At 40.1% G+C, this 17951-nt stretch overlaps 1 protein-coding gene across 1 annotated transcript in view; it reads left to right on the top strand.

Annotated features, from left to right (window-relative positions):
* Positions 1 to 4270: 4270 nt before the first annotated feature.
* The window catches only part of abcc9 (ATP-binding cassette, sub-family C (CFTR/MRP), member 9), a 38500-nt gene continuing 24819 nt past the window's right edge, over positions 4271 to 17951 (top strand). Inside the window, exons 1-11 of the mRNA XM_079399470.1 lie at positions 4271 to 4387; positions 5611 to 5758; positions 7304 to 7475; positions 12010 to 12151; positions 12238 to 12359; positions 12605 to 12771; positions 13205 to 13447; positions 13584 to 13769; positions 16219 to 16389; positions 17552 to 17707; positions 17796 to 17930. Coding sequence (XP_079255596.1) covers positions 7328 to 7475; positions 12010 to 12151; positions 12238 to 12359; positions 12605 to 12771; positions 13205 to 13447; positions 13584 to 13769; positions 16219 to 16389; positions 17552 to 17707; positions 17796 to 17930 — 1470 coding nt within the window. The 5' untranslated portion in view covers positions 4271 to 4387; positions 5611 to 5758; positions 7304 to 7327. The remainder of the gene's footprint in view (positions 4388 to 5610; positions 5759 to 7303; positions 7476 to 12009; positions 12152 to 12237; positions 12360 to 12604; positions 12772 to 13204; positions 13448 to 13583; positions 13770 to 16218; positions 16390 to 17551; positions 17708 to 17795; positions 17931 to 17951) is intronic.

The following is a 17951-nucleotide window of genomic DNA, read 5'->3' as shown; positions in this document are numbered from 1 at the left end:
AAATAAATAAAAGAAAAATCTAATAAAATAGAAATATTATATATATTTTTTAAAAACTTAATCTAAAAAAAAAAAACTTCAGGAATGTTGCTTTGAAAACTAAAAAATGTAGTTGAGGTAGCCTAAATTCCTAAAACTGAAAATGAAATAAAAGGTAATTAAAGCTATAGAAATATAATTAAAGTCCATGTAAAGTGATATTAAAATATGTGTTCTGAGTTTGTCACACAACAGAAAAATGTGTTATTAACCACCCAGCCAAATTTGAATGGTACAAAAAACAGCAGTATCTCATAGCGAGTATCATAAAGGGGAAGTCGTGGCTTAATGGTTAGAGAGTTGGCCTTGTAATCCAAAGGTTGCGGGTTCGAGTCTCCGGCCGGCAGGGATTGTAGGTGGGGGGAGTGAATGTACAGCGCTCTCTCCACCCTCAATACCATGACTGAGGTGCCCTTGAACAAGGCACCGAACCCCCAACTGCTCCCCGGGCACTGCAGCATAAAATGGCTGCCCACTGCTCCGGGTGTGTGTTCACGGTGTGTGTGTGTGTTCACTGCTGTGTGTGTGCACTTTGGCACGTAAGTGATCAGAGATGTGAGAAGCAACACTCCAGGCAATTAATCAAGCAGGATAACTGAAAGCCAAGAATGGTTGTCTCTTGAAAGAACAGCAAACCATTTAAATAATTGTCTTTTGAGCATGTTGAGAACATTTACATTGTTTGCATGCATGGGGAATAATCAGTGTCTTCCTTCAATGAGCAGCTCTCAGTCTTCATAGTTGGAGGACAATATATTGTTTACAAACAGATTGCATTTTTGATAACTGAGATTATTTTATTATATACTTAAGCTATAACTATAATTTTTGTTGTTATTTTTACTTTATTATTATTACTTATTTTGCCTTTGTTCATAACATTAAATATATTGTTTGCAAATTAAGTGTACTTTGAATGTCAAACCACTAGGTGACAGCATGTTGTCATTTTAAAAATGTCACCAACGCTATAATCAAAGTACCACAGAGATCCATAATTAATGTCACTCTGTGAGACTTGAAACAGAAATCTTATGAACAATAAGCTACTTTCCCAATACGGCTGTTCTCAAGTCTAATAGCAAGCCAAAACATTTAGGTGTCGCATATAGAGCAATTAAGCTTCCAACATTTAGGCTAACTTGTGTTAGCATAGGTTCACTTTGGTGAATAAGTTGCTGGTTTCAAGTATCTAGAATCTGTAAACAAACAAACAAATTTCTAGATACTGTGTCTCGCTTTTCTCTTTCTTTCCGTTGTGCTGTCTCACATGTCCTGTAGCGTGCACAATTATCACATGAAACAAATTTACAATGTCCAAAAGGTGCTATATGAGGAAAATGCTATTATTTATCAGCCATGCAAACATGTACAGTAGAGGAAAGTAAGTGTTAGCAAGGATGCGAGTGCAAGTGTTTAATCGTGGTTTGAACTTTGCAATCTGGGTCTCTTTCTTGTATAGTGCTGTTTATGTGAAAGCACCTTACGGTTATATCGTGACAGTTTACACAGAGAAACAGAGAGTGAGCGAGACCGATCGTTTATTTAATAGAGTTTCATTTTTTCCCACTCTTTCACTTGTTAATTTCTCAGCTTCCCCCTTCAACTGTCTCTCTGTATTTCTGCTGATTATTGACTTTACAAATACCCATGATGCTTGAAATGTGTAAAAGACTTCCTGTCCTTTGCTAACCACCTCAATGAACCCAGCATTATGAGCCAAGTGACAACACTGGGCTAACTCAAGTGCTACATGAGAACTGTCTATAATTTCACAAATAACTCCGGGATTATAACACAGTGAAAGACATCATCATTTTCTATTTGTTTACTGAAGACTTAAAAGATGAAACTTAATATCGTACTGTGGATGACCTGTCATAAAGGTCTCCCAGTGTTCCAGCATTTTCTTGGAATTAACATTAGCAATGTGGTTATGAATCTTCCTTCGCCTGCAGCTGAGCTTCTCTTTTAGAAACAAATTAATGAAATGTTTTTTGTAAAATCCATTTTAAGCAGGTAGCTTGGAACATGGAAGCTGGTTTCTAGCTGGTTTAAACTCATCATTAGATAGTTCAAGAAAGTTAATAGTTGTTTAAAACTTAATTAGCCGGTCCAAATAGCTGCCTCAACCTGGTAATTAGATGGTTTGAGCTGGTATTTGCTGGTTCAAGCTAGTCATTAGCTGTTTCAATCTATGCTGGTATATATTTTGTCCGAGCTGGTCATTAACTGGTTCAGGCTGGCCGTAAACTTGTTCATGCTTGCAATTAGCTGTTGAAGCTTGTCATTAGCTGGACTAACCAGGACATTAGCTGGTTCAGGCTAATCATTAGCTGGTCCAAGCTGATTTGAGTTGGTCATTAGTTGGTTGAAGCTAATAATTAGCCGGTCCAACCAGGTCATTAGCTGCCTCAACCTGGTAATTAGATGATTTGAACTGGTCATTAGCTGGTTCAATTTATACTGGTCATTACTTTGTCCAGACTGGTCCTTGGCTGGTTTGATCTGGTCATTAGCTAGCTCAAGTGGATAATTAGCTGGTCATTAGCTGGTTCAAGCTGGTCATTAGCTGGTTCAAGCCGTTCATTAACTGGTTTAAGCTTATCATTATGTGGTCTAAGCAAGTCATTAGCTGGTTTTCATGTGGTCTTTAGCTGATTCAAGCAAGCAATTTCCATCAATTTCATGGAAGATCCAAGATGGTCTACTAGCATGCACTAGCTAATGAGCCATTTTGATCGGTATAGATCAGTTTAGCTTCAATGTTCCAAAACACAGTGTTATAAAATACATGTCAGTGCAGTACAATTGTAATAGAAGATCTACTACTTGCTCTTACAACATGGATGGCATATTGTAATCGCAAAATATTTTGTATAATTTTTTGATTACTGTGACAGATCCAAAGGGAACAGGATTGGATAACCTTAATTACTCCAGTGTCATTTGATGACGCACACCACATGCATACGTGAGGAAACCGCTGATTCTCAGCTTAGTTATGGGAAACTGAAACTTTCTCAAAGAGGTTGTGTTTGACCCCCTGGCCTCTAGAATCCTTCAGCTTCAAGTGCATCCCTCTGTCCCTAGCCACAGCACCTCGTCCCAGGCTCTGGGTGTCACCACAGGGCCTTTGATGACTCACACATGGGCTGCTTCCTGTACTACTTCCTGTGGGGGAGAGGCTGGGTCAGGGCTACCCCCTTCTGGTCTCTAGGGAAACACAGGGGATGTGACTGTTTGCACACACACACACACTCACACACACACAGACAAATACACTCCCATAATCCCCATTCAACCCCAGAACTTCCTCAACCTCGCACACACCCTTACGTCCCTCAGACACACACACAAATACACCCTGCAGCAGTTCTCATCACACTTCAGGCTCCAAACCATCTGTGACCTTTGAGTTCCCTCTGGAGTGAAAGTCCTGCTTCCCATGAAGTCCCAGCATCAGTCAATCAGTGGCTTTGAAGATCATTAACATTTGGCACATGCAACCAGGGTTTCCCCAATTTTTTGATTTTGCATCGATAAATTTACAAAACAAAGAAGTAACAGATTAAAACAACTATAGACAGACAGACAGACAGACAGACACAGATAGATAGATAGATAGATAGATAGATAGATAGATAGATAGATAGATAGATAGATAGATAGATAGATAGATAGATAGATAGATAGATAGATAGATAGATAAACAAATGGAAAGAGGGACAGACGTAGATAAACAGGCTATACAATTTTTTTAATCGTTTACAAACTACAATTGTGAACAAAAAGAAACTACAACTCCCATGAAAATATTTCTTTCTTTCTGAAGGACTGACAGGTTTAATATTTTGTATAGGGCCATGAAAAGAAAAGCACATGCAGTAAACTAAGAGTAAAAGTTTTTTTTTTATTATTGCCACTGGGGCTTGTGCCTATAGCCTGCATACGAAATCTATGTCCGAAATCCCCCCCCCCATAATAATGAAATTATTATGCATGACTTTCTGTCCTTTATGCGGCGTAATGTACCGCACATCCCACATTCTATCTTTCTTTTATCTGTACAGCCGCCAGTAAATCCTCTTTGTTTTAGTGAGTAATTTTAGGCACCTGTCTGTGAATCTTCAGTATGATCCAGTTATTCACGATGTGACCTACATCAGGAGCTCGGGCATCCCTCCTTTATATCTGACGCCATAGCAACGCTACGCCGAAGCAGTGATGCGCGCTTTCTTCAATACCGCAAGGACAAGGAGATACAACACCATCGCGTTCACTGTCTAATGTCGGAGCGTATTTACTGCAAGCATAGATGACAAAACCTACAACCGGAGAGATCTAGGTAAGTGTGTCCGCAGTCTTGGCGCATTACATCTTAAATGAATTCATTCAAATGCCAGAGGTTGATTCTGAATGACGTTCACTGCCTTATCTCATTTACAATGGCCTTCTATGAACGTGTTGATATTATTGTGCATTTAATTACATTTTACACGCGGTTGTACTATCATAAGCTGAATGGCATGGTTCAGTGTGCTCATGTAGAGATATGTCACTTATAAATGATCAGAACTAGGTTAAATCGAGGTTTCATTGTGTTTCTTTGTCAGGTAAGAGTGAAGCAAAAACCATGTGACTTGGTGTACCGATTACAGTTACTGTACGAGTAACTTATACAGTTATAAGCAAAATTAAATGCAACTATGTTTATAACATCAAGTAAGCTCCTTAAAATTGAGTCATTTCAACAAATACCTTTAGATTAAGTGTTAATTTTTAGGTATCTCTCTTTTTTTAATAATCTAAATGGAGAGCAAAATGCACATTTAAACACAAACACTCACCATTAACACCTCTTGACATCCACAAGACAATAATCTACAAAACATTATGACAAAATTAAGCAAACTAGTAAAAATGCTTCCATAATCGTTCATGCCTCAGCCCTCAGTGCATGCTGGGAAAACAGAAATGGTAAATGGTACCATTGCCAGAAACTGGTGGAGCAAAAGGTGCACTTAGACAGGATGTGCTAGTGTTTATGAACTGTTTATGAGCATTATGTTGAACTTGCTTAAAAAATTCAGAATATTTTTTCAGAAATTATGCAGAATGGTGCTAAATAAATAAATAATATTTTACATTTCTAAACTGTCCAAAAAACAAGAATATAATTATGTTAAATATAATTTACATTACTGATATTTAAAATAAATTGCTTAAAGAAATGTACACAGAATCATTTGAATTTTAGGGAAATATTGAATATTTAAAAAAAAAAATAGTATTCGTTAATTTAATTTAATTTAATTTGTGTGAAAATTAATTTATATAATAAATGATAAAAAAAAATTATCATTTATATAGCATAATTTTTCTTTTTTTACTTTTCAGTCAATTACTAATTTCTCTCTGTTTAGACAGCTTGTTTGGGCATCACACACACCCATGATGGCCAAAAATGCTGTGTAGGCAGGCAGCTCACAAGATTTTTAGACGCTGCCACAGTGTCGATCTGTATTTTCTCAGGAGGGTCCATACATTCATGCCAACATTCCTGTTCAGGTTTGGAAATTCGATCCAAGAACTAGAGAGAGAGAGAGAGACCATGAGCAGCTGATACACTGCAGCTAAAAATAATATTCCCTGTGCATTACTCTCTCTAACACCAGCAACGGGCATGAAAAGCTACTAAAGCAGAGCAATTATTTTGGTAAGTGCTTATTTAATTATTATATATGACTGTCACTGTGGGTTTTATTTTATAATGCCACTATGGGAATAGTATTTTATTTACTATTCATGCTAGATAAAACTCATAAGTAGAGGAAAGACAACGTCTGACTGTCAGTTATGTGGAGGGATTTATATAGCTGTCAGAGTGGGTGGTATCCTATAATAATAATAATCATGAACAACAGTGTTTTACACAATAGTATTGAGTATGAATAAGGAGACTATTGTACTGTACTCTATTTAATGCACTTGTCATGGGCTTTGCTTTGTAATTCACTTAATTTCACGTCAACCAAGGCACAGCAATTCATTCTTTGGTTTCTGTAAGACATTTGTTAATAATATCAATAAGACCATCCATGATTTTTCAGTCCTGCAGTATCTTAAAGTTGCACTAAATAAATTGAATAAATTATGACGACTCCAGTCATATCAGTAGCCTAATATAAGCTGTTTTGTTTTACATGGAGGGTTGCCTCATGAGGGCCGACATGTTGTGATCACGTGACCAGCCAAACACTATTTACTTTACTGGTAGTCCTTTTTATCAGACACTTTGGTTGTGGAATAAATGAATCAACATTTAATAGGCTTTCACAGCCTTATATGCTAATAGCATTTCTAACTAAAAACTCTACTTTACTTTTCAGTTTTTGCTAAATATAAATGCAAAACTTTTTTCTGGCAATGTAGTAATTATTATATGTGATATCATGATGATATGACCAGGGTTATTATAGTTAACTAAAACTATCAAACTATTTTTGTTACTTGAAATGCAATAAAAATATATAAAAACTTATTTTATTTCAGCTTTCTAAAGCAAAATCTCTCATTTTCATTTAGTTTATCTTGACGTACTAAAATAACTAAAACTACAACAAAATTGCTAAAACGTGAACTAAAATTAAAATAGAAAGTAATTCAAACTATTACTATAATAACAGTTATACTAAAATATCCACGGGTATAACCATAATACAGATATGTTCATGTAATTTAAATATTTGTTAAAAAATAAATATATTTTAATAACTACTTTTATAATTAATTTATACATTTTATAATGTACAAAACACTGTAAAACACACACTTTGATGGGTCACCTGAGGATACACAGCACGCAAGCTTCAGTCTAGTAGAGTATATTCTGCCCAAGCAAACATTACTGTCTGTTGTGATGTTGTATAATGCAGCTATCCTTTATGAGAAATTAAACTTTGCTGGTAAATGAATTGGCTGAGAGGTACAGGCAGTGTCGCTAGAGAGGGTTTGTTAATCTTGCTCTTACACTGATTATCAGTAGAGGATCAACGTAGTCAAATACTTTGCCGGACCTCTTAGTCAATAATGATTACAGGAATACTGCTTTCAGTGCTGTCAGTTTAGACTCAAAGCTGGCAGTTTAAGTAAAAGAACACTTGATTTTTCATTAAATACATAATTTTTTTAGATTGTATTTGTCTGTACTGAATGCTGTATATTCAAATCTAACATACATGCATTTTGTAACCATGCCCAGGCTCCTTCAGCCTAGTCAGGTGACATGGCCTTGTCTTTCTGTGGGAACGACAGAGGTAGTAATGCCTACAGTGTGGACGATGGAGTCCTGGACAATGGCTGCTTCGTGGACGCCCTCAACCTTGTCCCTCATGTATTTCTTCTCTTCATCACCTTCCCCATCCTGTTCATTGGTATGAATGCCCTTGTCTTTTTTCCCGCTTAAACAACCATTCACGTTCTGCATTTGGTTACAAGGTTGCGTTCCGTTCAAAATTTAATTAAGAATTCTAGTGTTTTATTTTAGTTGATGATATGATAGATTTTATTTATTTTTTATTTCTTTAATGATACGATAGATTTTTACTTTATTATATTTTATATTATTTTATTTACCATGCTAGAAAAGCACATCATTGCAATTCTTCATTATAATTTAAATATAAGGAAGTAGTATAAAAATGGAATGACAAAAAAAAAAAAAAAAAAACTATTCACTGTAATTTTCATAATTCATTATATTATTGTCACGTGTTGGTTTCAGTTTAGTTTCTGTTTGTCCTTATTTGGTCAGTTTCTTGTCATTAGTTAATCATCGTTTATTCCATTCACCTGTTTTGTATTAATCATCTTGTTTCCTCATTAGTTTGTGTTCTTTATAAGCCTTGAGTTCAGTAATATTCTTTGTCGTGTCTTAAAGTTATTGTTACTAATCCTGTCCATGCTCTCCCGGTCAACCACCACTAGAGGTCACCCGTTCACCACATTGACTTCACTCACAACACACTGGACTCCATTTCCCACAATCCATTGCACTGACGACACGCACACCTGTTCACTATCTCGCCCACACCTGATCACAATTTCACAATCACCATCACTCATTATTTAAGTCTGGGACTTGCTCTTGCTCACTGCCGAGTATTGTTAGCCCGTCTACCTTACAAAGCGTTTCCCTGTTTTCATAGTTAGTCTTCCTGTGTCTTGATTCCTGCCCGTGTTCCTGGATTATTCTCTCTGCCTTGCCCTGTCTGGATACTGTACGCTGATCGTCGACCCACGCTGCCCTTCGGATTTTTCTGTGTCTTGCCTCTGCCATACCAGTCTGCTGTTATTTGACCCTGCCTGTCTTGACCATGTTTACTAATAAAGCCTTGCGAATGGATCATCACGTCTCACGTCTCGTCAACCCCGTAACAGAATACTCGGCCCAACATGGATCCAGCAGCTTTTCTGACGAACTTCGGTCAGGTATGGATGTAGCCTTCTTATTATTGACCCTTAAGCAAGGCACACGATCCCTAGAGCATTACATCGCTGAGTATTTGGCTTTGGCTAATGACTCACATCTACCGGACTATCTGTTAATAGATTTTTTTTTTGTGAGGGCATTAATCAGCCACTCAAACAGCAGTTAATCCGTGAGGGTCCTCGTGCTTCACTCACTCAATTTATGGACTATGCTTTGCTGTGTGTGGGCTCTTCATTCACTGTGGGTGTCGCAGAGGAACTCAACACCGCACTCACTCGCAAACTAGTGGCCACAACACCACCACGTAGCATAATTTCTGCCAAGCCAGAGTCTGCTCACGTCACGCCTGCCCCAGCCAGAGTCACAGCACGTCACGCCTGCCCCAGCCAGAGTCACAGCACGTCACGCCTGCCCCAGCCAGAGTCACAGCACGTCACGCCTGCCCCAGCCAGAGTCACAGCACGTCACGCCTGCCCCAGCCAGAGTCACAGCACGTCACGCCTGCCCCAGCCAGAGTCACAGCACGTCACGCCTGCCCCAGCCAGAGTCACAGCACGTCACGCCTGGCCCAGCCAGAGTCACAGCACGTCACGCCTGGCCCAGCCAGAGTCACAGCACGTCACGCCTGGCCCAGCCAGAGTCTCTTCACGCCTCCGCCGAACTGCCAGAGGCTGTTACCACAGATTCAAGGTCAGTCCTTCGAGTTCTGATATCCAGTGTGATGGACCCACCACTGATGTCGGTGCGAGTAGCTGGCATTCCCAGGGCCTCAACCCTGGCTGTTACAGAGACTGTTCCCCTGACCTCAGTGCTTCCCGTTATGGCGGTCGCCATTTTGAGTGTGTGGGCTGCACACTGTGCTCCTGAGGTCTCTCCTGTCCACGAGTCTGTTCCTGAGGTCTCTCCTGTTCACGAGTCTGCTCCAGTGCCTCCAGAGGTGGCGGCTTCGGCTGCAGAACCTCTCGAAGTGGTGGCACCTACACCCGTATCCCGAGAATCCAGTTCTCATGTCACGGCCAAGAGTGCCGATCCCGAATCCCGAGAATCCTGTTCTCCAGTCACGGCCAGGAGTGCCGTTCCCGATCCTCAAGCGTCCGCGCTGCAAGAGCGTCCTCAAGCGCCCGCTCCTCCAGAGCGCCCCCTAGAGCCCGCTCCTCCTGAGCGCCCCACAGAGGCCACTCCAGAACTTCCGGTAGCTCAAGTCACGACTAAAGTGGCCGTCTGTGAACTCACGCCCTGTCCTGTCACGGCCAAAGAGGCCGTCTGTAACTCCTCGCCCTGCTCAGTCACGGCTATGGAGGCCATCTGCATATCCTCCTCCTGTCCTGCCACAGCCATAGAGACCGTTTACGAGCTCTCGACCTGCCCGGTCCCAGCTCCTGAGACCATGAGGACTCTCTCTGTGTTGTCTGTCTCTGTTCTCCCTGTGGTGTCTGTCTCTGCTCTCCCCAGATCCCTGATCCTGCCCTGGCTTCCTGGCCAGTCCACTCTACCGTGGAGATTCTCACCCAGTCTACGCCACACTGGTGGGCTCCGGCTTTGTCTGTTCAGCGGTGGTGGTCAGCTGTCTGGTTCTGGGGGTCTCCTGCTTCGCCCAGGTGCACTCTGGTCCCGTCCTGCCCTGCAACAAGGACTCTCTGTGTTGTCTGTCCTTGTTCTCCCCAGATCCCAGTCTCTGTCATGGGTTCCTGCCCTGTCTGCCTCCCTGTGGTGGTCCTCTGCCCTGCCATGGTGGTCTTCTGTTCGGGTCTGGTGGTTGTCTGCCCTGCCGTGGTGGTCTTATGCTCGGGTCTGGTGGTCATCTGCTCCGCCGTGGCGGTCCTCTGCTCCGGTCTGGTGGGCTCCGGTCTCGCCTGTTCCGCCCTGGTGGGCTCCCGTCCCGCCTGCTCCGCCCTGGTGGGCTCCCGTCCCGCCTGCTCCGCCCTGGTGGGCTCCCGTCCCGCCTGCTCCGCCCTGGTGGGCTCCCGTCCCGCCTGCTCCGCCCTGGTGGGCTCCCGTCCCGCCTGCTCCGCCCTGGTGGGCTCCCGTCCCGCCTGCTCCGCCCTGGTGGGCTCCCGTTCCGCCTGCTCCGCCCTGGTGGGCTCCCGTCCCGCCTGCTCCGCTCTGGTGGGCTCCCGTTCCGCCTGCTCCGCCCTGGTGGGCTCCCGTGCCATCTGGCTCCGCCCTGGTTTCCTGCCCTGCCGGCTCTGCCTCGATCCCCGGCCTCTGCACTTCCGCAGGGATCTGGCCCTCCATCCCTCCCCCTGTTCCGCCTCCGCTCCACTGCCCTCCTTAATTGTATCGGAGCGTCTAGAAGCCGCTCCTTGGGGGGGGGGGGGCTATGTTACGAATCCTGTCCATGCTCTCCCGGTCAACCACCACTAGAGGTCACCCGTTCACCACATTGACTTCACTCACAACACACTGGACTCCATTTCCCACAATCCATTGCACTGACGACACGCACACCTGTTCACTATCTCGCCCACACCTGATCACAATTTCACAATCACCATCAATCATTATTTAAGTCTGGGACTTGCTCTTGCTCACTGCCGAGTATTGTTAGCCCGTCTACCTTACAAAGCGTTTCCCTGTTTTCATAGTTAGTCTTCCTGTGTCTTGATTCCTGCCCGTGTTCCTGGATTATTCTCTCTGCCTTGCCCTGTCTGGATACTGTACGCTGATCGTCGACCCACGCTGCCCTTCGGATTTTTCTGTGTCTTGCCTCTGCCATACCAGTCTGCTGTTATTTGACCCTGCCTGTCTTGACCATGTTTACTAATAAAGCCTTGCGAATGGATCCGCACGTCTCACGTCTCGTCAACCCCGTAACAAATATGTTTATGCTGTTATTCCTGTTGTTGAATACGTTTACTCCATTAAAGAACCTGATTATTCAGAATCCCTCATCTTCCTACCTTCCTACTTCAGCATCGCTTAATTGAGAATTCTTGTTTTTTTAATTTAATTTATTTTATAATAATTCACTTATTTATTTGGAGGCTTAACCCTTAAATTGAATGCCTGTTGTGTGATATGTGAATTTCATTGGATTAAAGCTCAGTAAATTCTAGTTCTTGGCATTCCAATTCAACTTTCTGAGACATGTAGCCAATTTTCAAGGAAGCCATTTCTTAAGTGGTGGCATACATCATGCCTTCAAAAGCTGAGGGGCCTAGACACTGTATCAGAACTAAATGGGCCAATTCATTATCTGTATTGGCTCCCCAAAGAGCCTTTACTCTGATCGATCTCAAAAAATCCTTTACTCTGACGCCACAATGGCGTCAGTGCCATCCCTCATTCAGTCTCATTATGAAAACATGTTTCCCATAGCAGAATTACTACACCATTAGCCAAAGAAAGGAAAACAATGAAAAATCGAGACAGGCGGGGACAGATACAGGATGCAGATTAACAAAGTAAATGTTATCTGTATATTATATTAGACACACAAGGGAATAATATAATTATACATATGTGTTTGTGTCCAGGTTGGGGTAGCCAGAGCTCAAAGGTGCAGATCCATCATAACACCTGGCTGCACTTTCCTGGCCACAACCTGCGCTGGATCCTCACCTTCACACTGCTGTTTGTGCATGTGTGCGAGATCGCAGAGGGAATCGTCTCCAATACGTGGGTTTCAACACACATTCAAAATATTTGAGTGTTTATGACCATTATGCATTTATGTTTCTTTGTGTATGAATGGATCATTGTAGGCAGATGGAGTCCAATCACTTGCACCTCTTCATGCCAGCACTGATGGGCTTCATAGCGGCCACAACATCAGTTGTATATTATCACAATATAGAAACAGCCAATTTCCCCAAACTGCTGCTGGGTAAATCAATGTCCATTTCATTATTCAAATGTGATGCTGGCTGTTAATAATAAAATGTACTTTGAATGTTGCCGATTCATCTCCTCCATTATATAAGAGTTAGTTTCGGTCCTCTAATTTAAATAAAACACTTTCAGTCGAGTGTTGCTTGGCAACATGTAATGGTTGATTCATATTTTAGTTTGTTTCTGTTCTTGTAATTCTGTATGAGAAAGAGAACTAACCTCAGAAAAACTCTTTCACAGCCTTATTTATTTATTGGATTCTGGCTTTCTTCACCAAGATGATAAAGTTATGGAAGTTTGCAGAGGCGAGCTTGGGGGTGCAACATCTCCGTTTCTGTATCACAGCTTTGCTAGTGGTGCTGTATGGCCTGCTCATGGCTGTCGAGATCAACGTTATCAGAGTCAGGGTGAGTTGAACTAGGGTCATGTGGCAAAAGTTTTTTTCCCATTATTTTTAATTTATATGCCTCTAATATTTATTTTATGGCATGGCAGATTTTTATCCATTAATTGCAGACAGTTTTATAAAACCAACAAGTCGCTAACCTGCTGAAAAAAACAGCTTGAACTGGTGGGGATTTCTGTTCTGGTTCAGGTTGCTTTGTGTTGGTTTTGATGCTGTATTATCTGATAGACATATCGCCATGACTTTCACCATCAAAACTGCTTGACCAGCATTCTTTCTGGTTGACCAAGATAGTCAGGCTGTTTAAGTAGTTAAAGTGAACAAAATCCAACTCCAACATCCAAAACACAATGTGCTAATCTGTTCAGTAGGGTAATTACATTCTACTAACAAACCATATGACCTGTATCTTTTATTTTTTTTCTTACCTGCAGAAGTACGTGTTCTTTGCGAACCCCCAGAGGGTGAAGCCCCCAGAAGACTTGCAGGACTTGGGCGTGCGGTTCCTCCAGCCCTTCGTCAACCTCCTCTCCAAGGCAACATATTGGTGGATGAACCCGCTCATCATTGGAGCCCACAAGAGACCCATTGAGCTGAAGAAGATTGGCAAACTGCCAATCGCGATGAGGGCCTTGACTAACTATATGCGTCTGAAAGACTCCTATGAGGAACAGAGGGTATGTGTAGATGATCGAAGGTTTAAGAGCAAATATTATAATATAAAAGGAACAACATTTTCATATTTAATGACATTGTAATAATGAGAAGTGTCAGTTGACCAATGTCTCTTTGCTTGTATAATTCTGACAGCAGAAAACAGAGGACCCAGAGAAATCCCCATCCATCTGGAAGTCCATGTACCGGGCATTCGGGGGGTCAATACTCCTCAGCAGCACTTTCCGGTACATGGCGGACTTGCTGGGCTTTGCTGGACCACTCTGCATCTCTGGGATTGTGGAACACCTGCATAATTCAACAGAGATTGACAGGACAAATAAGGTGTGCGTTTCATCTCATTTTAGAGTGTTGAATATGTTTATCTTGTGTGTGTGTCACCATCTTTGATAGTCTGTCAATATAGCTACAGATGCTTTTCGTGGTATTGTGAGAATAGAAAACATTGCAAAAAATGATTTTCTTACTCAGTATAAGTCACGGTCTCTGTGCTGTGCACACACAAATAGTCACATGACGAATGAAGGTTGAAGAGAATAATCCATTTAATATAATTCAAAGATGAAGTCCAACACACACACAGGGTAACATAAGCAATAACCGACCAACTAGAACTCAATGGACAGGAACTAATATAGGGCAGATAACAAGGGCCAGACAGGTGCACACAATGAAGGTGATTAACTAGTAATTAGACAATGAATTAATGAGAACAGGAACAGAACCAAATATGGGCAAACAGGAAGGGAACACGGGTTGTCCAACGGGTTGTGATGGAATAATTCTTGTTTTCCAGTTAGAAAATTGAATTATTCTAAGACACATTTCAAGATACATTTACTTGAGAAGCAAAATTACAGAAAATATCAAGGGCCAGATTTACTAAACAGGGCAAATTAGCATTAGAGTGGAATTCCATAAAAGTGCAGATGGGAGGAGTCAATTCTGCAGGTGATTTACCAACAATGCACACATTAAAGAACACAGACGCAGACAGATCATTTCCATAATGACCAGAGCAATCTACCAAGAGCAGTGCAAATTACCACCTGCTTTAAGCCTGCTTTTTTTGGGCATTAAATAATGGCACAAATACCAGTAATTTGACAAGCACAAACGTTAGTAAATCACGTTGCGTGATTAATTTTAATACTCTCCTACCATAAATTTTGTGTCTAAAAGGAAAACTCCTTCAACTGCATATTCAATAAGGTCAGGCGCAAAAATAACTGTGTCCATGCGTTTTCAGCGCTATTTCTTCAATGCGTGTCTTTAGTAAATCCTGACAGTACTATTTTAACACCAAATGATGGTTTGTGCTGGCGCAAGTGAATCTGGCCGCAAGTCTTGCTTTTTTGTTTTTAAAAAGTGAGTTTTTGTACTGTACATAATTTGTCCTGTTTTAAGAAAAAAAAAAATTCAATTATTCGTTATTCATTCAATTGAGAAGGAAAATTCAAGGATACAAACAACTGTCAATTGCAAACACATACCAGAGAGATGTCAAAACAGGGAAATGGAGGGATGAAAGGAAACTACACAACTTATGTCATGGAAATATATCACAATCCAGTCACTGTCTCACAGCAATTTGATATTATCTCATTTACTTTGGAACCCATTCATTATGTGCCTTGTTAAATAATTTAGGATGTTGATTAGGATGTTGAAATAGCTGTCATTTAAATGATTTGCTGCAGACACTGGTCTGCTGGTTATGCTACTAATTACACTATATTTAATTTTCCTGGGTGCAACATGACAGTATGTTGTAGAGAATGATCTACTGTCTGATATCTGCTGTTTTGCCTTGCTATTTATCACTTCCTGTGTGATGTCACAGAGGCGTTAATTTAATGACAGGACTGTAGGTCATTGCCAAAAGATGACAGCAATTATTAGATTTCAAACAGTGTTTTCCTTGCTCAGATGACCATGATGTCATATGTGTTTGAAAAACACTCCTGAGGTTTAGATAAGGATGGATTCAGTGTGGAAAACTCAGGATGTGATAAAAACTCGCTGATTGAATGAATGATGTCATTGCATTTATCTTGTCATAGTGTCTGCAACCAAGTGTTAGCAAATACCTTTTCTTTTAATTTTAAACAATATGTATTATTAAAAAAATAAATAATAATACTTATTTAGAGAGGATGCATTACATTTATCAAAAATGACAGTAAAGACCTTTACATTGTTACAAAAATAATGTCTATTAAAATAAATTCCATTATTGTGAACTTGGGGGACTGGAGACTGGAGTAACAGCTTTGTCATCACAGGAACAAATTACATAATAAAATATATTAAAATAGAAAACATTTATTTTAAACTGTAATTATATTTCACAATATTACAGTATTGTACTGTATTTTTAATCAAATAAATACAGCCCTGCTGAGCATAAGAAAACAACAAAAAAAATTCAATCCCAAACCTTTGAACGGCAGTGTGTGTTATTTATTTTATAGTGTATTATAATTAAAATAATTGATCATATTTAAGTTTGGCTTCAATTCAAATACATTTTGGGGTCACTGTATAAAATGTGTGTGATAAAATGAAGCCAGAGCAGACGTACTGTGTGACATGGAAAATTCCCCACTCAAATCACACTCCCTCTCACACACACATTGCTGCTAGCAACACTCTGTTTAAGTGGCTCCTTCTTTTTATTTTAGTGTGTGTGTATGCTTGTGTATGACATCAGTGAGCGCTGAAATGCCGAAGTGTTTTTATGTGTGTTCCTACTCTGTTTATGTCCTGTCAGACAGCGAACATGACTTTTGGGGTGTACTTCATGTTTTCCACTGAGCTGCTGCAGAATACATCTGTTCTGGCGGTTCTGCTGTTCCTGGCACTCGTGCTGCAGCGAACATTCCTGCAGGCCTCCTACTACGTCACAATAGAAACCGGCATTAACCTGCGCGGGGCGCTGCTTGTAAGTTTCAGAGAGTTTACTGGAAACATGAAACAAACATGAAGCGAATTATCAGACTAATTTATATTTCATCAGTCTGTACTACACACTTCAAGTTATATTGTATAATACAAAATATTATATTAGACAAATTCTTAACTTAAAAAGTGAAGTTGCTCTATTCTATTCTGCTTTGTCCTGTTTGATTCTATACCACTGTACTTTGTCCCATTCTTTTCTATTCTACTTTGTCCCATATTCTGTCTGTTATTATTTCTACTCTGTTCTACTGAATTCTATTCTATTCTATTGTTCATTTCAGTTATGTTTCTAATTATGTTATTATCTGCTTTGTCCCATTCTATTCTATTCTATTCTATTCTATTCTATTCTATTCTATTCTATTCTGCTTTGTCCTGTTTGAGTCTATACTACTGTACTTTGTCCCATTATTCCTGTACTCTACTTTGTCCTGTATTCTGAATTTTATTCTTTCTACTCTGTCCTGTTGAATCTATTCTATTCTATTCTATTCTATTCTATTCTATTCTATTCTATTCTATTCTATTCTTTCTCCTGTTCTTTTTTTACTCTTTATATTTTTTGTCCCATTCTATTTGGTCTGTTTTACTCTATTCTATTCTATTCTATTCTATTCTATTCTATTCTATTCTATTCTATTCTATTCTGTTCTGTTCTGTTCTGTTCTGTTCTGTTCTGTTCTGTTCTGTCAGTGTTGTTATTGTAAACTGGTACTAAAAGTATTAAATGTTTTTGTTAATTGAAATTGTTAATTGAAAAAAGTATAAATATTAGCATAAAAACATAAAATTAAATGAAGCCCTTGAGGTTCTAAAATTACTAGAACTAATATTAAATGAAGCTAAATAGAAATATTTAATTATAACAAAAAGTAATAAAAATGACAAAATTACTAAAACTAAATTTTAAAAGAAATATAAAAATAATTAGTTAATTATCTAATTATATTGAAAATTACTTCAAAATATTAGGAAATATTATAATGTTATATAAATATTACCACAATAACACTGATGACTATATGTTCTATTCAGTCTGTTCTGTTATCTGATATGTCATGATGCATTGTATTTTAGTTTAGTCTAGTCAAAGTTAGCATTAAAGTTTTTTTGTTATTCATGTGTTGGATCTCGTCCTCTAGGCAATGATCTACAATAAAATTCTGCGTCTCTCCACTTCAAACATGTCCATGGGAGAGATGACCCTCGGCCAGATTAACAATCTCGTTGCCATAGAAACCAATCAGCTCATGTGGTTTCTCTTCTTATGCCCCAACCTGTGGGCCATGCCAGTTCAGGTATATCATAGCAAAAACAGTCCTGCGTTTGTGAAAACACTAAATCATTTGTGTTCCTAAGCAAAACATAAAGTATTTCTGTTCATAGATTATTATGGGAGTGATCCTGCTGTATTATTTGTTGGGTAACAGCGCGTTGATAGGGGCCGGCGTCATTTTGCTGCTGGCCCCGGTTCAGTACCTCATCGCTACCAAGTTGGCAGACACTCAAAAGAGCACGCTGGTGAGCTTTACTTACACCTTT

Source organism: Barbus barbus (genome assembly GCF_936440315.1).
Source record: "Barbus barbus genome assembly, chromosome: 39".
In the NCBI taxonomy this organism is placed as follows: domain Eukaryota; kingdom Metazoa; phylum Chordata; class Actinopteri; order Cypriniformes; family Cyprinidae; genus Barbus; species Barbus barbus.
The sequence above is the reverse complement of the archived record's forward strand: the minus strand, read 5'-3'. Positions and strand labels throughout refer to the sequence as shown.